Genomic DNA, 19894 nt, shown 5'->3' on the forward strand with positions numbered 1-19894 from the left:
GGAGGGTAACTCCCCAAGTCTCAGCCTGCTAGGTGTGTCCCTGGAGAACACTCAGTTCTCCTCGCCCAAATCCATAGCCCCAAACCTTCTCAACCTTCACTTCATCTTCTGTGGTTGTCTTTCCACAGGGAGGAAGTACCTTGCACACATGATCAAGGGCAAGCTGCCAGCTTTATTTGGGGACTAAAATAATAACTTGGCCAGGTAGAAGACAAATTAGTCTCTGATGAGTGAGATTATGGGAATCAGTTCCTAAAATTATCAGCCTTTTCTTTCTAAGATTTATTTATTTGAGAGGTAGAGTTATAGACAGTGAGAGTGAGATACAGAGAGAAAGGTCTTCTGTCTGTTGGTTCACTCCCCAATGGCCACAATGGCCAGAGCTGTGCCGATCCGAAGCCAGGAGCCAGGTGCTTCTTCCCGGTCTCCCATGTGGGTGCAGGGGCCCAAGGACTTGGGCCATCTTCTACTACTTTCCCAGGCCACAGCAGAGAGCTATATCTGAAGAGGAGCAGCTGGGACTAGAACCGGTGCCCATATGGGATGCTGGCACTGCAGCCAGAGGATTAACTTACTGTGCCACAGCGCCGGCCCCAAAATGATCAGCTTTTTAATGAACTAAAATGGGTTTTCAGCTAGCTAAGGTTCAGCCCTTACCAGTTGATGCTTTCCTAAGGAATACTTGATAGCCAGCTGAGAATGATAGCAAAATGTGGGTTGGGCTACTGGGGATGGAAAAGACCTGGAACTGTGGGATGACCAGTGCAAGTCCGAGGAGAAGGTGCTCAGAACGAAGACTTCCCCGATGCCTGTTTTCAGCCTGACTGTCCAGCTGAAGATGCATCTTAGAAGTCGGCATGAAAGCAAGGAATAACGCTTGCCGTGTAACGCACGGTGCCCTCTGGCCGAAGGGTAAGACACCAAGTGTGAAAGGTCCCTGCTCCATGTCCTAACCAGCTCTCTGCTAAGTGCCTGGGAAAGCAGCAGAAGACGGCCTGAGTACTTGGGCCCCTGCACCCACCTGGGAAACCCAGATGGAGTTCTGGGTCATTGTGATGGAGCCATCTGGGGGGTGAACCAGCAGATGGAAGATCTCTTTCTCTCTCTGCAGCTCTGCCTTCAAAATAGATAAATAAATCTTAAAAAAAAAAAAAAGACATGATAATACTGCCCATACTGCAGTGGGATAAGCCTGGACGTGGGGACTGCTAAGAAGACACTCAAACCAGACACCTGGGGATTCTGAGCATGGATGAAGGGACCACGGATTTCAAGTCTCCATTTTCTGCTCCCCGTCCAATCAGAAATGTCCCAACTTGACATTGGTCACTATGGTACCAGATGCCTAAATACGCAAAATAGGTAGCAGAGTCATCTTTGCCTATGAAACCCCAGACAGAAATAAACTCAGCAGAGAGACGGCAAAGGCTAGCCAGAGTTCTGGGGGCCAATGTGGCGGCTCAGCCGCTGCCTGCAAGGCCAGCGTTCCATACTGAAGCACCGGTTCCAGTCCCAGCTGCTCCGTTTCTGATCCAGATCCCTGCCAATGTGCTTCAGAAAGCAGAGGAGGATGGCCCGCGTGCTTGGGCCCCTGCCACCTACGTGGGAGACCCGGATGGGGCTTGGGCTCCTGGCTCCACCCCCCCAACCAGCCTGGCAATTGAAGCCATTTGGGGAGTGAGCCAGCTGATGGAAGCTCTCTCTCTCTCTCTCTCTCTCTCTCTCTCTCTCTCTCTGTGTGTGTCTGGTGTTTTAAATTTAAAAACAGTTCGGTGCCTTCTTCCCAAGCCATGGGCACTGGTGCGTGAAGACCACTTGGCAACCGAGAGACTTCGTTGTGTCCCCGATGGGGTACCTCCCTAAGCCACGCATTTCCCCCTTTTTCTACATTGGATGAGGGCATTTCCGGGATCTCTGCACAAGTCCTGCTCCCGAACCGCAGTGTCTTTGTTTCCATGTACTGCCTTTAATGTTCTTTGCTTCCATTAGAAGTATCTTCTCTCATTTCCTAACTGTTCTGTAGAAAGCACAGCAGAGATTCAGTAAAGAAGTGAAGGCCTCCAAGCCCGGGAAATCCAGACAAAGCCTATCCGCATCTCCTAGCTTCCCACCTGCATCCCGCCTCGTTCCCACGGCAACCGGCGGGGCGCCCAGGCCTGGGCTCTGGACCACTTGGGGCCCCGCCCAGCCCCGCCCCCAGCCCCGCGCTCGCGGCGGGCGGCCCCGAGCCCCACGCGAGCCCAGGGGAGGCCGGTTGCCAAGGAAACACGAGGACGCCAGGCAGCCGCCCCCGCCCCACGAAAGGCCGGCGACCGCGGCGGAAAGCTGCCTCGGGGGAGGAGGGCCAGGGGCCGGTCGAGGGAGGGGAGAAGAGAGGAGGAGGAAGAGGACTGCAGCGACGGCCCCCCGCGATTGATGGGCGGCTCCTCCATCTCGGACCAGCCGGCCCGCCCCGCCCCTCGGGCCCTCTAGCGCCAGGCAGGGGAGAAGGGCGAACCCAACAGGTAACGGCCCGCCTCGCCCACCCGGGCCCCGCGAGAGGTGGGGGTGTGAGGCGGGGGTCAGCTTCCCTGCGACTTCGAGGCGCTGGAGGGAAGTGGGGCCTGTTCCCCGCCTGCGGGCTACGCCAGTCCCTCGACGCAGCTTCCCGCAAGCGCGCTCCGGCCCCCACCCCGGCTTCCCGCAGAGTCGCCTCTGGGTCTCCTCTCTTCTGGGCTGTGGTGGTCGCCGCGCAGAGCGAGCCCGATCCCCTTCCCCACCCCCAGATCTCCCAGAACCAAGCCGGCCGAGGCGTCAGGGGCTCTCCCCGCCGTCCCCACCGACGCGTCTCCGCCCGCGGGTGCTCGGAGGCCTGGGCCCGGACTGCCAGCAATCTAAGATGGTTTTCAAGGCTGAGATCCGAGCAGACCCGTAGTCTTTGTCGTCACAGAGTAACTAAAGGTGGAGAATGTTGAATTAAGGCTCCCGAGATCCCCTTCTAAGAGCCCAGTTGGCGGGGTGTGTGTGTGTGTGTGTGTGTGTGTGTGTGTGTGTGATTTAGCAGCCTGGTTGTCAGGGATTCCTTTAGCCATTGAGATTCTGAAGAAGATTAAATTCACACATTCCTTTATTTTTAACCAAACGAATAAAAAATAGTCACATTAATGATTATTTCTGATGCAAGAATATGGTAAGAGAACCAGAGAACCACTTGAGAGAACCACTTGTTATTGGAAAGCGCTCCCTTCAGATCAGTTCTTTGGCAGGTGTGACCCCAGGAGCAGCAGCTGTGTAGTGTGTATGGATGGGGCTGATTTTTTAGAGACCTGAGAAAAATGTATTCTGCAGTCAGACTCTGCTCTCCTGACTCCGGGAAGTCAGTTTGGATTCGGTGGGATTTACACTACAGAGGAATGTGTGTGTGTGTCAGAAAGTTCTTAGAATATTCCTCATTGACATTTCACAGATGTGTAGAATTCTGAGGTCAAGGAGAATCACTCGCTCTTGCCTCCAACCAACCAGGACTCCTGGCCCCACCAGCCTCTCCCTCCTTTTCCTCCTCCCTCCCACTCTCTCTCCCTCCTTAATATGGCTTCTTACCCCCATTTAAAAACCCTAATTTGTCACAATACCTTATCACCAAAGAGCAAAAGCAGGCGTGTGCGTGACCAGGAGTGCAGGTTCAGTTGAAAAGCAATTCAAAAGTGAGTACAGAAAAGAATTCAGAATTCTGGGTCAGAAATGGGCACCTGGCTCCCGTTTTCTTTTAATTTCTTCTTCCTCCACCTGTCTGTACTAGCTAATGAGAAAGTCCTGGCTTCAGCTGGCCACCTGGTTGAGTAGGCCTGCAAAGCTGAGACTCATGAATGAAGCGTTATCTCATGTGGACTTGTTTCCATGTGGTGCTTTCTCATTCTGTTCATCCTGGTCAGCTTTTCAAACCTGAAATTCAAGTGCACATGGAGAGTGTTTGCCTAACCTCTACTGATCTCTTCAGTCCGAAGCTAGTAGTTTATTTCCTTGGTGCTTGTAGGATTTGCCTAGTCTCTAAAAGTCCTGATTTGGTTAAGTAAGATGACCTGCAGCACCGTGACGCACCTACACGTTTATGCTGTAGAACAGTACACTATCATGAGGGAAGAGACATCTGGAGGCAAGTTTTAAGTCCTTTATTTGGAGGGTGATTGTGACGTCAGAGGTAACCTAGCAAGTAATTCAAATAGTGTTGTTGCTTACCTTGTTAGACAACGTTATTTCATGCCTCTTGACTTGGAAATTTCCTTAGAATAGCAGCATGGAGGGGCTGGCTTCCCTGTGCTGACTTTGTAGCCGAAATGTCTCGCCGAAGTAGACTCTGGGCTGGGCCCCTTTGGTGCGCACTAACGTCTTTCGTTATCACTCCTTCCATTCTCTGCCTGCCTGATTAATATTCCGACAGGCTTCTCTCCAACAGCGGCAGCAGGGGCCCGTCTTTTCTCTTTTCAACACCATTGCTTTCCAAAACGGGTGGGAACATAACTTCCTTCTAAGCAGGTGCAAATTCATATGAGAAGTTAAAAGTGATATTTAAAAATACAGTCCCATAAATAACGATGTCAAGGAGCTCAGGAACAAAATTTGGGTTTTGCATATCCACTGTGGAGCTCCGTTTGGGGTTGTCATGTTCAGATTCTGACTCTCCAACACCACTTCCCCAGTGTAGAACCCAAGGCACCAGCACTGTGTTCCCTGTAGCACAGGGCTGGCTGCTAAACCTCAGGAGATTTCATCACCGCCTGCCCAGACACTGGGTTACCCTGAGTCAGGTACAACCTGACTGCCAGCACCCATGCGCCTGCGCAGAACTGCAGGCACTGGCCTGGTTTTCACGCCTCCTCTGGGCTGGCAGGGTTCTGTGGGCTGCCTGTTCCTGAGGGTTCATGTCGCTCCTGCAAGGGAGCTTCCCTTCGTTCCTGGGAAACGAATTCACAAGATGAGCTTATCTGGGGGACAGAAAAGTTAGAGATCAGGCATGGAAGGGGTCTTCTCAGTGTCCGTGGAAAAATGCTTAGGAAAGAACCTCGCGTGGATTTCAAAATGTTTTGCCCCAAAAGAAGCTCACGTTTCAGTTGCAGTGGCCACAACTGTGATGCACCCTTGTGGCTTCGCCCTGCATCCTCTCTCTCTCTCTCCCAGGCCCACTCTGCCGTCAACTTCCGTTGTCACCTGAATGTCCGCAGTGCCCAGGTCTTCACCTTCCCCCATGGGCTGCTACCCCTGCTTGCTGGCGTCTCCATTTCCTGGACCCCAGACACTCCCCGCTGCCCCCGATTCTCCCACAAGCCTGCCCTGACCCACTAACTGCTCAACCCGGGCAGCCCCCTCGGCTTCCCCCCGACACCCCATCCGGGAGGCACCCTGTCCTGGTGAGTTTCTCCCCCTGGGTTTCCCATCATGGTCGAGGGACATCCTCTGGGTTTTACCCCAGCTCTGCCAATCAAGTTACTTAATGCCTCTGAGCCTCAGTCTCCTCTCCTGTGAAACACCTAGCGCCTACCTCCCGGCATCCTGGTCCTGAAGACTGGGTTAATAGATGTCAGTGCTTAGACCGGGACCTGGTCCTTCCAGGGGCGTGGTTAGAACTGCCACAGCCCCCTCCCCTCCCTCCTTGTCCCTCTCCTCCCTCCACCCTTGCTCCCCCAGTCTGAGAGCCACCCTGTACCTTCTGGGTCACCGTGTTCCCAGCCATCTCCCCACTTCCGCTGTTCGCTCTCTCCCATCTATTTTCTGCACTAGAATTAGCTCCCCTTGTAGACACATCGGGCTGTGTTCTCCCCATTGCCATGGCTTCATGTGACGTCTCTAAGGCCCTGCAGAAGTTGGCCCCTGCCTGCCCTTCCGCCCTCCTGGCGCTGCCCTGCCCTGCCCCCCACTCCCCACCTGCCCCTGCCCTTCACTCCCTGAAGTTCACCACCCACTGTCCTCGGGTCCACTTCTTGCCTGGCTTGGTCCTCCTGGAAGCCGGTGTCATTGCCCAGGGAAAACCCTCCCCAGGCCCTCCAGGCGGGGCCGTGCCCTCCCCTGAGAACACTCACTCCCCGGGCCCACACTTCTGCTCCACAGCCCTGGCCCGCAGTTAGGGTTCGCTTGTTCAGTGGCAGGCTTTTGCCCGGGGTTCCAGGAGCCACGCAGCGGGGATCATGGTGGTCCTGCTGGCCCCTGGGGCCTGAGTCGGGAGGAGGGTGGAGATGAAATCATCGTCGCATAAACAAATTTCCTCGAGCTTCTAACTTCGGTCATGGCTGACTTAGCTGGGTTCTCAGGTTTCCTCCTCCAGAGTCAGGTGTCTGCCAGCCCGAGTCCCCAGGAGTAACCAGGGCTGACTCAAGGAAGCCAGCGCCGAGGGCGGCTGCGTGATTTATGCCCGCCACGGGAGGCTTGCGAGGCCTTCACCGCCGGGGGAAGCCCCATGTGTCTTCCTGGTAGTGGGGATTAGATTAATAAGAGAATAGAAGCAGTTAGGGTTCACCAGAACGCGGCACATTGGCAGAGGAGTCTGACTGCGGCGCGCGTGTCTCTGCCCCGCGCAGGTCGGGAGCGAGCATCATGTTGCATGAAGAGAGAGACAGGAGGAAGTTCGTCAGTGACGTTCAGTATCTGCGAGACATGCAGCACAAGGCGGACTCGGAATACCAGGTAACTGCCGCGCCCCACAGCCCGCGGTGGCCTGAGACCCCAGGCCCGCCAGCCCTCCCCCAGCGCAGTGGCCCTGCAAAGCCACTTGGCCTCCCTGAGTCGGGTTCCTTGCCTGTCACACGGGGATGGTGGCAGCCAGCGGCTCCTGAGAGCATGATGGGAGGAAATGACGTCAGCTCTCCGCAGCCAGTGCTGTTGGGACTCCAGCTTGACCAGACAACTTCAGAAGCAAAGCAACATTAAGGGGTCCAGTGGGTGGCCCCAGCATTTATAAAATGACATGTACCCCCCACCCCATGTTGTCATCTTGCCAGACGGAAGGAGGTTCACGCTGTGTTTGTGCGCGAAAACAAAGCAGACCTGGGGTGTCCTGGCCCTACGCATTCTGGAAGCCTGCGAGGGACAAACCTGCCAGACGGGGCTGTGGGGTTCTGGAAAGGGGTAAAACCACACGACCCTCTGCCAGGGTCACTCCCACTAGCACTGGAGGCCTGTGCTCAGCCCGGGAGTGAGGACGCAGGACTGCCAATATCAGCTTCTGCTCCGCCCCCAGATAGAGCCAAACCTCCAGATGACCAAGAAAACCAGACCTGTCTCGAGTCAGCCGCCTTCCCCTGTCCCCTGTGCAGTCTGGCTCAGCTTGGGGGCAGGAAGTGGTACCAGTGGCTTCCCCCAGAACTGGGCAGCCCCCATGGAAGAAGGCTCTAAAATCGGGGCATTTTGATAAAATGAATAAGAATGTAAACTTCAGCACCAGTTACCCTGGAGACGCCTCTGCCGCCTTGCCCGTGCTTGGAAGTCGGCTGTGACATGATCCCCAGAGCAGGCATGCGGGAGGCTGACTGCCCAATGGCTCCCGCCAAGGAAAACCACACAACCCACGACCGTCTGACTCGAGCCAGCGCAGTTAGATTTCTGACCTCACTTGGTTTGTCAGCGCTGCCTTTTCCCTCAGTCAGCCAATCCTTTCAGAGAGCCCACTATGCGCTGAACAAGCTCCTTCCCAGAATGCTCACTCTAGGGTTGAGAAAAACACAATAACAATACACACACGTAGGGCCAGCAATGTGGCGTAGCGGGTAAAGCCGCTGCCTGCAGTGCCGGCATCCCATATGGGCGCTGGTTCATGTCCCGGCTGCTCCACTTCCAATCCAGCTCTCTGCTATGGCCTGGGAAGGCAGTGGAAGATGGCCCAAGCACCTGGGAAACTTGGAGGAAGCTCCTGGCTCCTGGCTCCTGGCTTCGGCACAGCTCCGGCCATTACAGCCGATCTGGGAGTGAACCAGCAGATGGGAACACTTCTCTCTCTCTCTGCCTCTCCTTCTCGCTCTGTGTAACTCTTTCAAATAAATAAATAAATCTTTAAAAAGACAATACACACATGTAAATAAACGTGTGAGATAGCTTCAGTTACGGATCGCTACGACAGAACTGGTCGTGGGGATGGGCGTGGTGCTTCTTGGGAGAGGCAGGGAAGACCTCTTTGCGGAAGTGACATTGGGCTATGGAGGTGAGTAAAAGGCCCTGGGGCAGGAACCAAGCAGAGAACTGGAGGCACCCAGAGGACGTCAGAGTGGCTGGAACACACTGACCGAGGGAAGCGCAGAACTTGAGGAGGTGAAAGAGGTAGATACAGCACAGGATGTGGGTTCTGCCAGCACAAAGCTTGGCGTTTGGATTTTATCCTTGTCACAGTGAGAATTTGTATGCGGGGAGTAGTATGATTTACATTGTTTTGTTTTTGTTTTGTGTGTGTGTATTTTTTGAGAGAGAGAGTATGCCACCATACATTGGTTCACTCCTCATGCCTGCAATGGCCAAGGGCAAGCTGAGCCCAAGTTAGGAGCCAAAAACTCAATCCAGGTCTTGCATGTGGGGAGCAGGAACCCGAGTCCTTGAGCCATCACTGCTGCCCTGCAGTCTGCACTAGCAGGAAACTGGAGACAGGAGACGGAGCTGGACAGCAAGGCCAGGCACCCTGATGAGGGCCTCGGGCGCCCTCGCTGGCCGCGGCCACCAGGCTAAACGCACGCCCCATCGTCTTCAGCTCACTCTGGAGCCGTGAGGGGCAGGACTGGCAGGGTCAAGAGAAAAAGCGGAAGACCCAGCAAGGAGACTGAGAGAAACCTAGGAGAGAGCGAGCGGGTGGGGGCGGGAAGCGGCCCGGCGCCGCCATCTTAGCAAGTGGGGGTGGGGGTGGGGGTGGGGGAGGAGAGGAACGAGGGTGACTCATCCCGCCTCCACCATCCAGCGCTTACCTGTCCATCACCTCCCTCTGCTGCCCTCGCTGTTTTAAACCTCCCCAGCCTCCCCGACCTCCAGCTCCTGCACTTCCCGCAGACGCTGGGTACACGCAACAAACACCCGTAGCTGGGAGGTGGGGGCCCACGCCAGCGCCTCCCCACCCCGGCTGCTCAGGCTCGCGGGATGCGGTCCTCCCTGCCCAGGTGCCTGTGCTCTCCAGCCCCTCCTTCGCAGGCCTCTCGTCTGTGTCTCTGACGTCTCCCTTCGCCCAGGCTCCGTCTGGAAACCTCAGATCCCTCTGCTAGCAAGGACAAGGGAACAGAGCTTGCGTGGGCCGCGTGTCCCTGGTTAGCCACCGCCCTGGCACTTCCCTGTCTTCCCGGCTGTCTGCACGCGGTCAGCTCCACTTCTGTCTCCAGCGCCTGCCCCGCGGTCACCTCCCTCCCCTCCCACGCAGTCGTTAGCCGAACTCAGGACACACCTTTGGGTCTGTGTTTTCTGAGGCTGCCCCTCCCTGTGTCACGATCCCCGTTTCTTCTGGAAACGACATGCCTGCGACCTTCTGACCCCGGGTGCCCCTGCCTTTCCTCCGTCTCTCTCACTCTCCATTTCCTTTCCCACATGCTCCTCCTCTCCTGCCTCTCAGATGTTAACTTCCCCAGAGACAGGGATCCAGCCTCAGCCTGCTTCTCTCCTAATCCACAGGGTCCCCATGATTCCTCTCAGGGGACCCAGCTTCTTCAGGGCACGGGCTGGGTCTCGCTCTTCTCTGTGGGACTGAGCGCATCACTCGGGAAAGCCCGGGTGACCTAACTTGACCACCAACTCTGTTTCCCAGCCTGAGTTCAGCTGGTCTAGGACGGTTCCTCCCAGTCAAGTCCAGTCGCGTTGACGGTGAAAAGATCTGCAAAACAAAACCGAATCTGCTTTTCTCTAAGATGCTCTGAGTTCCATGGAATATCCTGGACCGTGTGTCCCCTGAAAAACCTAGGCCCGGATTCCGAAATCAACTTGTCTTTTCATTGTATTTTTAAAGCACCCTCACGTGTACTGACCCATAGTAACTACTTCAAAGGAACCCTGATGATTTTTTTTAAGGGTTTTTTTTTTCAAAATATTTATGTATTTATTTAAAAGACAGAAGTAGAGAGAGGGAGGGAGGGAGAGATCTTCCATCCACTGATTTACTCCCCAAAAGGTTTGGACTGGGGCAGACTGAAGCCAGGAGCCTAGAACTGCAGCTGGGTCTCCCATGTGGGTGCAGGGACCCAAGCATTTGGGCCATCTTCCACTGCTTCCAGGCGCATGCGCAGGGAGCTGCACTGGAAGAGGAGCAGCCAGGACGCCCACTGACGTGCTCATGGGGGGTGCCAACGTAACTGGCGGGCCAAGCGTCACCACAGCATCGGCCCCTAGAGTTGCTCTGGCATCTCTCCTGTTCCAAGATGCAGCTGCTCCACTTCACCGATCCCCCTGCAACTTGACCCATTCTGGGTTGTGCGAGGGTTTGGATATGGTTTTGGTGAGTGGCCCCCAAAGACCTACATATTGGACATTTGGCCCCAGTGTTAAGAGGTGGTGGGACCCCCAAGAGGTGGGGCCTACCACGAGGTTGTGCGAGCAGGGGGGCCTCCGCTCTCTGACTTGCTGCCTTGCCACGTAATCCCTCCCTCTCCCACGTGCTCCTACTGTGGCACCACCTACCATGAGGTCCTTGTAAGAGCCCTGTTGGTGGCAGCACCACGTCCTTGACCCTCCAGACTTGTGCACTAAAATAAACCTCTTTGCTTTCTAAAGTGCTCGACCTCAGGTATTTCATTCCAGCACGGAGAACTGACTCCTGAGGTTGGGTAGATAATGGTAGCCTGGGTCCTCAGGGGACTTGGCCAGGGACTTGTGGAAGTCCCGGTTTGCACTCACCGTGCACTAGCCTCCTTACAACACCAGGAATTGCCCGTTTTAGGGAACGCAAATCCTGTGACTCCAAAGTCACAACCAGTCGTTGCCACACATTCTCTCCTCTCTTTGCCCTGCCTGTAATGAGCTGGCGCAAACTGAAGACCTTCAGAACCTCCTGGGCAAGCTATTCCTGCCCCATCCTGCAGCAAATTAGCAGTGCCTCTGCAGGTCTGTGCGCCAGCAACAAGAAAGGAGGGCTAAAGCCACCATGAGCTATTTTGATACTACTACTTTCAGCGGCTGGGTGGGACCCTTCTGAGACAACAAGAGGAAATAAGCATCCACTCGGCATATTACATGCTATTTCAGAATCTCGTAACTAGTGTGTAATTATACGCCATCTCAGAATTTGGTTCTATTTTTTTCAGGGCTGTTCATGCTGCATATATATATATATATATATATGTATGTATGTATTTATATTTTTTTGGTCAAATGTGTTTATGTAAGTAGAGGCAGAATTTAGCCATTAATGTCCACTGGAAAGCTGGAAGGAAAGATTATACTTGGCATTTCAGAACAATTTTCTATAATCTATCAAATGTGTTCAAATTGGTTTCATTTCATGTCACTTATTCGTCTTGATTCTTTCAAGTGCAGATCAAACTGCTAAACAGGATGACATGAGTTGGTTCAAGGACGGGATAGGTGACTTTATAGCAGGTGGCGCGGCTTGGGGGCCGCGCACTCCGGGGCGGAGCCACAGCCTCCTGGCCTGTACCAGCTGGGAGGGGGTTCTCTTCCCGCCTGCCTCCGAGGTAAATCAGGCCAGCAAACCAGCTTGAGGGGTAGCATGCCAAGCTCTTTCTATGCCTGTGTTTCCTTAGCTTCTTAAAACTAACAATCCTCAGTTATGCCGCCAATGATAACTGAAACATCGTGGCTGGGCATTTGGCACAGTGGCTCTGATGCCACTGGGGACACCACACCCCATATCGGAGTGTCCGGGTTCAAGTCCTCCCTTCCTGCTCCCTGCTAATGTGTGCCCTGGGAGGCAACAGATGGTGGCTCCAGGAGCTGGGTCCCTGTCACCTCCGTGGAAGACCTGCATTGACTCCTGGGCCCCTGGCTTTGACCTGGCTCAGCTTTGGCTGGTTTGGGCATGTGGGGAGTGAATCAGCCTACCAGAACTCTCTCACTGCCTCTTTCTCTGCCTTTTGAATAAAATAAGTAAATAATAAATAAATAAAATGTAAAAACATACTTAAGTGAAAAAAAATTTAAACATTATAAAAGATTTTATAAAATTTTAAAAACCACAAAAGTAGCATAATTTTAAAAAAGAAAAACCTCTGGGTTAGCTAGCTCATAACACACACAGACACACACACACATCTAAAAAGAACTAACTGAAGGCAGTGGCAATTTGCAACTCTCACAATTCGGACAGAATCAGCACCAGCAACCTAGACAAGGCTGTCACGGATGAGGAGTGAGCTGGGCTGGGCAGGGGATACTGTGGCTTTCACACCAGACCTGTGAGCCTGGGAGTGTTCCTGTGGCCCCCGGCTTCCCACTGTCACCAGGAGCCGGGATGAGAGCTCGAGGGAGCAGACAGATAATAAAGGAAACAAAAGGGGAGGCCGGCGCTGTGGTGTAGTGGGTAAAGTGGCCACTTGCAGTGCCAGCATCCCATATGGGTTTCGGTTCAAGTCCCGGCTGCTCCAACTCTCTGCTATGGCCTGGGAAAGCAGTGGAAGATGGCTCAAGTCCTTGGGCCCTGCACCCACATGGGAGACCTGGAAGAAGCTCCTGGCTCCTGGCTCCTGGCTTTGGATTGGCTCAGCTCCAACTGTTGCAGCCATCTGGGGAATGAACCAGCAGATGGAAGACCTCTCTCTCTATCTCTGCCTCTCTGTAACCCTGCCTTTCAAATAAATAAATTTTTTTTTTAAAAAAAAAGGAAAGGGACTTTGAGTGTACTATGTTTGGATGTGGTTGGAGTGTCTCCCCTCGGTCCACGTGCTGAAATTGAATGCCTAATGCCTGGAATTAAGGCGGCAGCTTGATCCGCTGCTGGTGTTTAGAGGCGGGGCTTGGGGGAGGTGGAGCCCCCAGGAATGACTCCGGTGGCTTTTATAACAAAAGGAAAGGAGCCCCCCCCCACACACACACACGCGCGCGTGCACATCTATCCCCATGGGATGCCCTGTGCCCCCTGGGGACTCTGCCAACCAGAAGGTCGCCGCCAGCTGCAGCCCCTCGACCTTGGATCAGAACCCTGAACCGAAAGAAAGCCCTTTTCTCTGTAACTCGCCCAGCCATGGTAGTTACTGTGTCACAGGCAGCAAAAGCTGGACCGACACAGGGCACAGCTGCGGGCTCTGTGAGCTGGAATGCCCGAGCCAGCGTGGTGGACGCCGTGACCCCGGGTGACCGCTGGCCCGCATTGGGCAGGACAGGCAGAAGCTCCGGCCTGCACAGAGAGCCCCTCTTGTTCTGGGACCAAGAGCGCAGTCACATGCTTTGGCAACATCTGACATTCGAAATAGGAGTGAACTGGGCGACAGGATGGCAGTGGCGGCTGAGAGCCTGACTGGGCTTCCAGCGGCCATGGTGGGGGCCAGTCCTCACTGCCCACCCCCAGGGACCGACCCTCGGCTCCCACCACCAAGAGGACTCGTCGTGCCCCACCCACAGTGTCACACACGGGCTAGGGACCCCGCACCCCCTCAGATGAGGGCAGCAGTGCAGCCTGTCAGTCTCCCAAGGTCACAATGCTAGAAAGTGGCACTGCGGGGTTTGTCGCGTTCCCCAGGATCCGGTGACTCTGAGTCACCCACCCACGCCGTCCCCACAGGCGCGGCCTCCGAGGCACAGTGTGTGCTTCGCCCCCACCCTGGGAGCTTCTGCACGAAGGCAGCCGCCGACCGCCTGTGCTGGTGGCAGAAGGGCGGCCGCGGCGGGGGCTGGCGGGGCAGGGAGCCCCAGAAGGAAGGGCCAAGTTCCCCAGAGGCTGCGGTGTGCAGACTGCCCTGGGCCAGGTCTGCCACCTGATCAGAGGTGTGCTGAGAGCCGTCTGAATCCCGACCCGTGGCACTGGAAAGAGAACATCACAGAAGTCCAGAGTGAGAGAGCCACTGACGGTGGCGCGTCACAAGTCGCTCCCTCCTCCCGGATCCCCGGGCGCAGCCTCCACCACCTCCTGGCCACCTGGCCATCGCAGGACAGCCGCACTGACAAACACAAAGGAAGCTGGGCAGCGAGCTGGGCCCTGGCTGGTTCTGGGACCGCCCGTCTGGACTCGGCGCTGCCAGCCTGGAACTGAGGCCGAGCCGCGGCCCGCCAACCTGCACCAGGAAACGAACGGGGGAGTGCCTGCCTCGTTGCTCGTTTGTCCTCCTACTCCCTGTCGGGGAGGGGAGAGGACCCAGACCAGGGAGTTTATTTTTTTCTTTCAACCTTGCAAATCAATCTACTCCTCTCCCTTTCGGTAAAGACATATTTAAGTCGTATGCATTCTTGGAGAGAGCTTTCAAAAAGCACTCAGCCCACAAGAATTCTGTGCATCCCACAAGGTCTGCCTCGGTCCTGCCTGCCTTGGCTAACCCCGGCTCCCTGGCGTCCAGCCCAGTGGCATCTTCTGCCTTCCCCTTTTGTATCGCTAGGTTAGGGTGGGCACGGACTCCTGCCACTCTGGACGGCAACACTCATGCCAGTTCGGCTCCCAGACACCAAATTTGGTGTGAAGTCAGCACCCAAGGAATCAGAAAAAAAGAGACACACTCCAGGATCCTTCAAACAGTGGGTGGAAATGGATTTTGAAGATAAGTTTAGGGGCCAACGCTGTAGCGCAGTGGGTAAAGCCGCTGCCTGCAGTGCCGGCATCCTGTGTGGGCACCGGTTCAAGTCCCAGCTGCTCCACTTCCAATCCAGCTCTCTGCTATGGCCTGGGCAAGCAGTAGGAGATGGCGCAAGTCCTTGGGCCCCTGCACCCACATGGGAGACCTGGAAGAAGCCTGGCTCCTGGCTCCTGACTTCAGGTCGGCCCAGCTCTGGCTGTTGCAGGCAACTGGGAAGTGAATCAGCGAATGGAAGACCTCTCTCTCTCTCTCTCTTTCTATCTCCTTCTCTCCCTGTGTAACTATGACTTTCAAATAAATAAATCTTTAAAAAAAAAACAAAAAGATAGGTTGGTGCTGCGGCTCACTAGGCTAATCCTCCACCTGCGGTGCCGGCAGCCCGGTTTCTAGTCCTGGTTGTTCCTCTTCCAGTCCAGCTCTCTACTGTGGCCCTGGAGTGCAGTGGAGGATGGCCCAAGTGCTTGGGCCCTGCACCCACATGGGAGACCAGGAGGAAGCACCTGGCTCCTGGCTTCGGATCGGCGCAGCGTGCCGGCCGTAGCAGCCATTTGGGGGGTGAACCAACAGAAGGAAGACCTTTCTCTCTCTCTCTCTCTCTCTCTCTCTCTCACTGTCTAATTCTGCCTGTCAAAAAAATAAGTTTATTTTGGTGAAAAAGAAAAAAATTTAAGTCCATGCATACAAGGGGTCATCAAGAAATTCATAAAAGTACATCTTAAGAAAAAAATTATGCATGGATTCCATTTTCCACAAACTTGGTGAAGTGCCCTCCAATCTAATTAAACTCTGTTAAGCTCTCCAGCCGACTCTGTTTAGGTTTATTGTGGTTTATTTATTATTTAATAGGGTTTTTTGTTTGCTTGTTTAATTTATTTGTTATAGTTACTGTCTAGTATTCTTTGGGCTTTCTTGTATAAATTATTAAAATAAACACTGCCCTATATTTATTACGAAGGCTTATCATCTATATTGTACAGTTTTTTAAAAATAAGCTTAACGTGGGAAAGGAGAGAAAACAAAACAGTCATTTGGGAGTGTTCTCAGTTTCTAAGCAAGGCAGGTGGAACTGTCTTTCCCCTGGGAACGTGGGATTGCACCTGCTGCAGGTGACCAGCTGGCTGCTCTGGACAAGCCTCGAGGCCAGGGCTCTCCCTGCCGTCCAGCTGGGAAGCACGGGGTAACCGCGGTGTGACGGACTGCCCGATTCCAGGTGGACGTGTTTAGTTAGTATCAGGTTGTTTCTCTTGAGGCTTTCCCCACAGCTTGAGTTATGGTGAAATCCTACTCTGTCACCGAATAAGATGCCTTTTCCAACGGAGAGAACCAAGTGGGGATGAGAACTTTGATTTTTCAGCCCAGCTAGGAAGGGGGAGCTGTCAGGCCTCCTTTAGAGACAGGATTCTGGGTCTTACACCAGATTGCTTCATGACAGTGGACAATCTGGCCCTGGCAGGGCACGGGTGAATTGGGTCGCTGGATCTATAAAGTATAGGATTGTTACTATTTGATAATTAAAATCTCAGGCAGGGGGCAGGTGTTGTGGTGCACCTGCATCCCACGTTGGAGTGTCTGGTTCTGGTCCCATTTACTCTGTACTTCTGATCCAGCTTCCTGCTAATGGGCCTGGGAGGCCCAAGAACCTGAGTTCCTGCAACCTGTGTGGGCGACCTGGATGGAGTTCGTGGCTCCTAGCTTTGGCCTGGCACTTGGGAAATGAACCAGCAGATGGGAGATATCTGCCTTTCTCTTTGATTCACCCTCTCTCTCTGCCTTTCAAATAAATAAATAGATTTTTTTAAATCAGTTTTTCTGAGGAGTTACAGACTGTTTTCAAATAATAATAAAATAAAATGCAACTGTAGCTGAGGGGTGGGCATTTGGTGCAGTGTTAAGATACCACTTGTCTCTTCTGCATCCCATGTCAGAGTGCCTGGGTCAAGTCCTGGCTCCACTTCTGATCCCAGCTCCCTACTAATGCACCTGGGAGGCGGTGGTGATGACTCAAGTACTTGGGTCCCTGCCAGCCCCATGGGAGACATGGGTGGAGTTCCAGGTACCAAGTTTCGGCCGGCCCTAGCCCTGGTTGTTGTGTGCATTTGAGGAATGAACTGGCGGATGGGTGTTCTCTGTCTCTGGGTCTCTTTCTATCTCTCTGCCTTTCAAATAAAATGAAAATAAAGGTTTTAAAAATAAAATAGCAGCTGAAATCTCTGTGGCACACAATTGCCTTGGGTTTGTTCAGTCCTAGTATCAGAGAAGTATTTCAGTACCAGATTTTATTTTATGTTTGTCAAGAAAAATGGGGAAATTATTTCTATTAGTTATTTTTATTATTTTGTGTTTGGGGATTAAGATTTCCCTTCAGAGCATAAATTCAATTCAACTCACATTAAATGCTAGATGCAGGGGATTCAAAATAGCAGAGGTAGTACTTGCTCCCAGGGTTCTCACTGCACAGCAAAGGAAACAGCCTCAAAAACCAAGCCCACTACTTATAGAACAGTGGTGTAATTCAAACTGTGTATTCATGTACGTTAACACACGATACCCCCCCATCCACAGAGGACATTTTCTGAGACCCCCTAGTAGATGCCTGAAATCCCAGATAGTACCAAACCCTATATATCTGTTTTTTCTACACATAAATATCTGTGATTAATTCATAAATTAGGTACAGTGAAGGGTTAACAATCGTGACTGATAATAAAATAGAAGAATGATATGACTTCTCTGCAGGGAAATTGCCAGGGTCACTGCCCTTGTGCTCTGGGCCCATTGTTAAGTGAACTAAAGGACACTGGGACCCAACCATTGGGATTGTCACGATGGATCTGACAACCGCATCGAAGGGGCCGGCAGCGTATACAGCACAGACACATCCAGGGTAGGACAGAGCAGGACGGCGCTAGATTTTGTGACACAATTCAGAACACTGGACAACTTAAACTTTATGAATTATTTCTGGGACCTTCCATTTAATGTTTTGAGCCAAAGTTGACCATAGGTAACTGATGAGAAGGGACTATTGTACATTGCTTCTCCAGCACTTAAGTCAGACTGAGGAAGGCAAGGAAGAGCAAAGAGAAGAGAGGCCATGTGAGACAGTTCTTGGTAGATCAAGATTTGCCGAGAGAACATGGAAGGCATTGCTAGTAGAGGGAACGGAATGTGCTGGAGCTCTGACTGTGAACATTCTTATCCTGTAATTAGAGCATAATCCTAGGTGATGGAGTAGGGCTGGTGGGGTGGTAAGAGGGAGGAGCTATGATGGGAATGAGATCAGAAAGAGAAGTTAATAAGGATTTAGGTACCACCTACTTTGGGAAGGCAACTGTTGGGTAAAGTCTTGGCAGAATGCCTCTTAGTATACTTGTTGTTTGGATTTATTAAAGCAATGCCTAGTATCTGTGGGCCTGGCATTTTGGGCAAAGGGAAGAGCGATATGCCTGATTTTTATAGTCGGAACAGGTATCTAAAGAACTCTTGGCCATGACTGTCATTTACTTATGTTCTTAGTTCATTAGAATTAAGCATAAAATGACCACATCTGCTCATAGACTAAGATGAAGAAACGCTTTGTGTTCTCCAGGCCTGTTTAAGACGACAGGAATACAGAAGAGACCCAAATGACAAGAAACAGTATCAGTTCTGGGAGCAAGAGGTGAGCTTTGAGAGATCCCGGTTTTCAAGCACATCATCTTCCAAACAGGTATGGAGAATTCTGGAAGATTCTCTCCTGCTACCGTGTGTGTGTGTGTGCGTGTGTGTGTACTGCTTAACAAAAGGCTGGCTCAAAAGGGAGATGTTGCCAAAGGAAGAGGCAGGGGCAGGATGGGCCAAGGGTGCCCCTCCTGGACTCTGCCCCCTGCCCTGGGCCGTGTGGCCTCCTTCCTGTAGGTAAAGGGTCTGATGTGGAGAGTATTTGAAGAGCCAGAGGCCCTGGGCTTTCTCAGGCCATATGGCTCATGGTCTTTCCCACTGTGTTATTGGATCTAATTTTTAGTTCAAACAAAGGAGGTGAGTATACAATACATCAGTAACCTATCATGTGATAACCAGCAATTGTTTGAATACTTGTGTTCAGGGTGGTAATAAATAGCAGTAGCAACACAGTGAAGATGATAGGAGTCATCGTTACCATGTTCCAGGACACTGCAAAGCATTTAATGCCTGTTGGCTTATTGAAGTCTCAGAAATGTATGTGTCTACAGGTAATGGTCTACTATGTCTGTGTACATAAATACATACACAAGTACACAGGTACTTGAAACATATGTAGAAAAGAGGAATTATAAGTTTGTTTTGGTGTAAAGTATTTTGAAATCCACGCATAGCTTTTTGGTAACATGCATCTTTCATGAACTTCTTGAAGACCCTTTGTTTCAATGTATATGCAATTTTTTTCACTAAAATTAATTCATACTTTAATTCCTCTGTCCATGAATTTTTTCCTCTCCTTTTTCTTTATTTCAATTTTTTTGGAGATAATATTTTTAAACTTACATTATAATCAAAGACTTAATGGCTTCCATAAACTTTTTGAAGTACCCTTGTGTGTGTGTATACACCCCATTTTATAGATGAGAAAACTTGACCTCAGATTTCATGGCCTGTGCATGGTGGAATGGGGATTCCATGTCAAGCAGTCTGACCCCAGGAGTGCACTCTGCCCTGCCAAGCCATCCAATCATATCTCATGTTTAAGGTCTTATCTGTCTAAGAATTTTACTTAGCCCAGCTCGGAGCTAACCACCATAAGCTGCATTCAGTCCCGTTTGTGAGCACGGTGAATTGATTTAAGATGAGTAATATGCCTTTTATGAATTCTTATTTAATATTTTATGCCCAAAACAGACACTAGAGGAGGGACTCTCTTTCCTGCCCGTGGGGAGCATGGGTCCTGGAGATAGATCCTGGATACCTGGTATCAATCAAATTCTTGTTGGGATTTCTTTTTTAATCTGGGATGTTCACTCCATGGTTATTTAGTTCAAAGGACACCTTAAAAACATCAATGATTGATGTTTATGGATGTAGGTGTATCCCTGGGAGAGAGCTGGATCCCTATTAAGGGTTATAAAACCACACGATAAAACATCTTACCAAGAGTCTGAAGGTGAAAGACGCCATTTCACAGTATTGGCAGCATGGAGAACACATCTCCTGCATCTTTTCCTGTTAGTCAAGGACTAAATATAATGCCTACTGCTGAGTAAATTTAGGGAGTAAGATTA

General features: G+C 52.2%; 1 protein-coding gene across 2 annotated transcripts in view; it reads left to right on the plus strand.

The window, feature by feature from the left end:
- Positions 1-2230: 2230 nt before the first annotated feature.
- MARCHF10 (membrane associated ring-CH-type finger 10) overlaps positions 2231-19894 on the plus strand; it is an 84225-nt gene continuing 66561 nt past the window's right edge. For both annotated transcript variants that reach the window (XM_008271682.5, XM_089316849.1), the window contains exons 1-3: positions 2231-2504; positions 6549-6654; positions 18250-18369. In XM_008271682.5, the coding sequence (XP_008269904.4) occupies positions 6565-6654; positions 18250-18369 (210 nt within the window). In that variant the 5' untranslated portion in view covers positions 2231-2504; positions 6549-6564. The remainder of the gene's footprint in view (positions 2505-6548; positions 6655-18249; positions 18370-19894) is intronic.

Source organism: Oryctolagus cuniculus, chromosome 17, assembly GCF_051225735.1.
Source record: "Oryctolagus cuniculus isolate XC-2025 breed Fujian yellow rabbit chromosome 17, ASM5122573v1, whole genome shotgun sequence".
Classification (NCBI taxonomy): Eukaryota; Metazoa; Chordata; class Mammalia; order Lagomorpha; family Leporidae; genus Oryctolagus; species Oryctolagus cuniculus.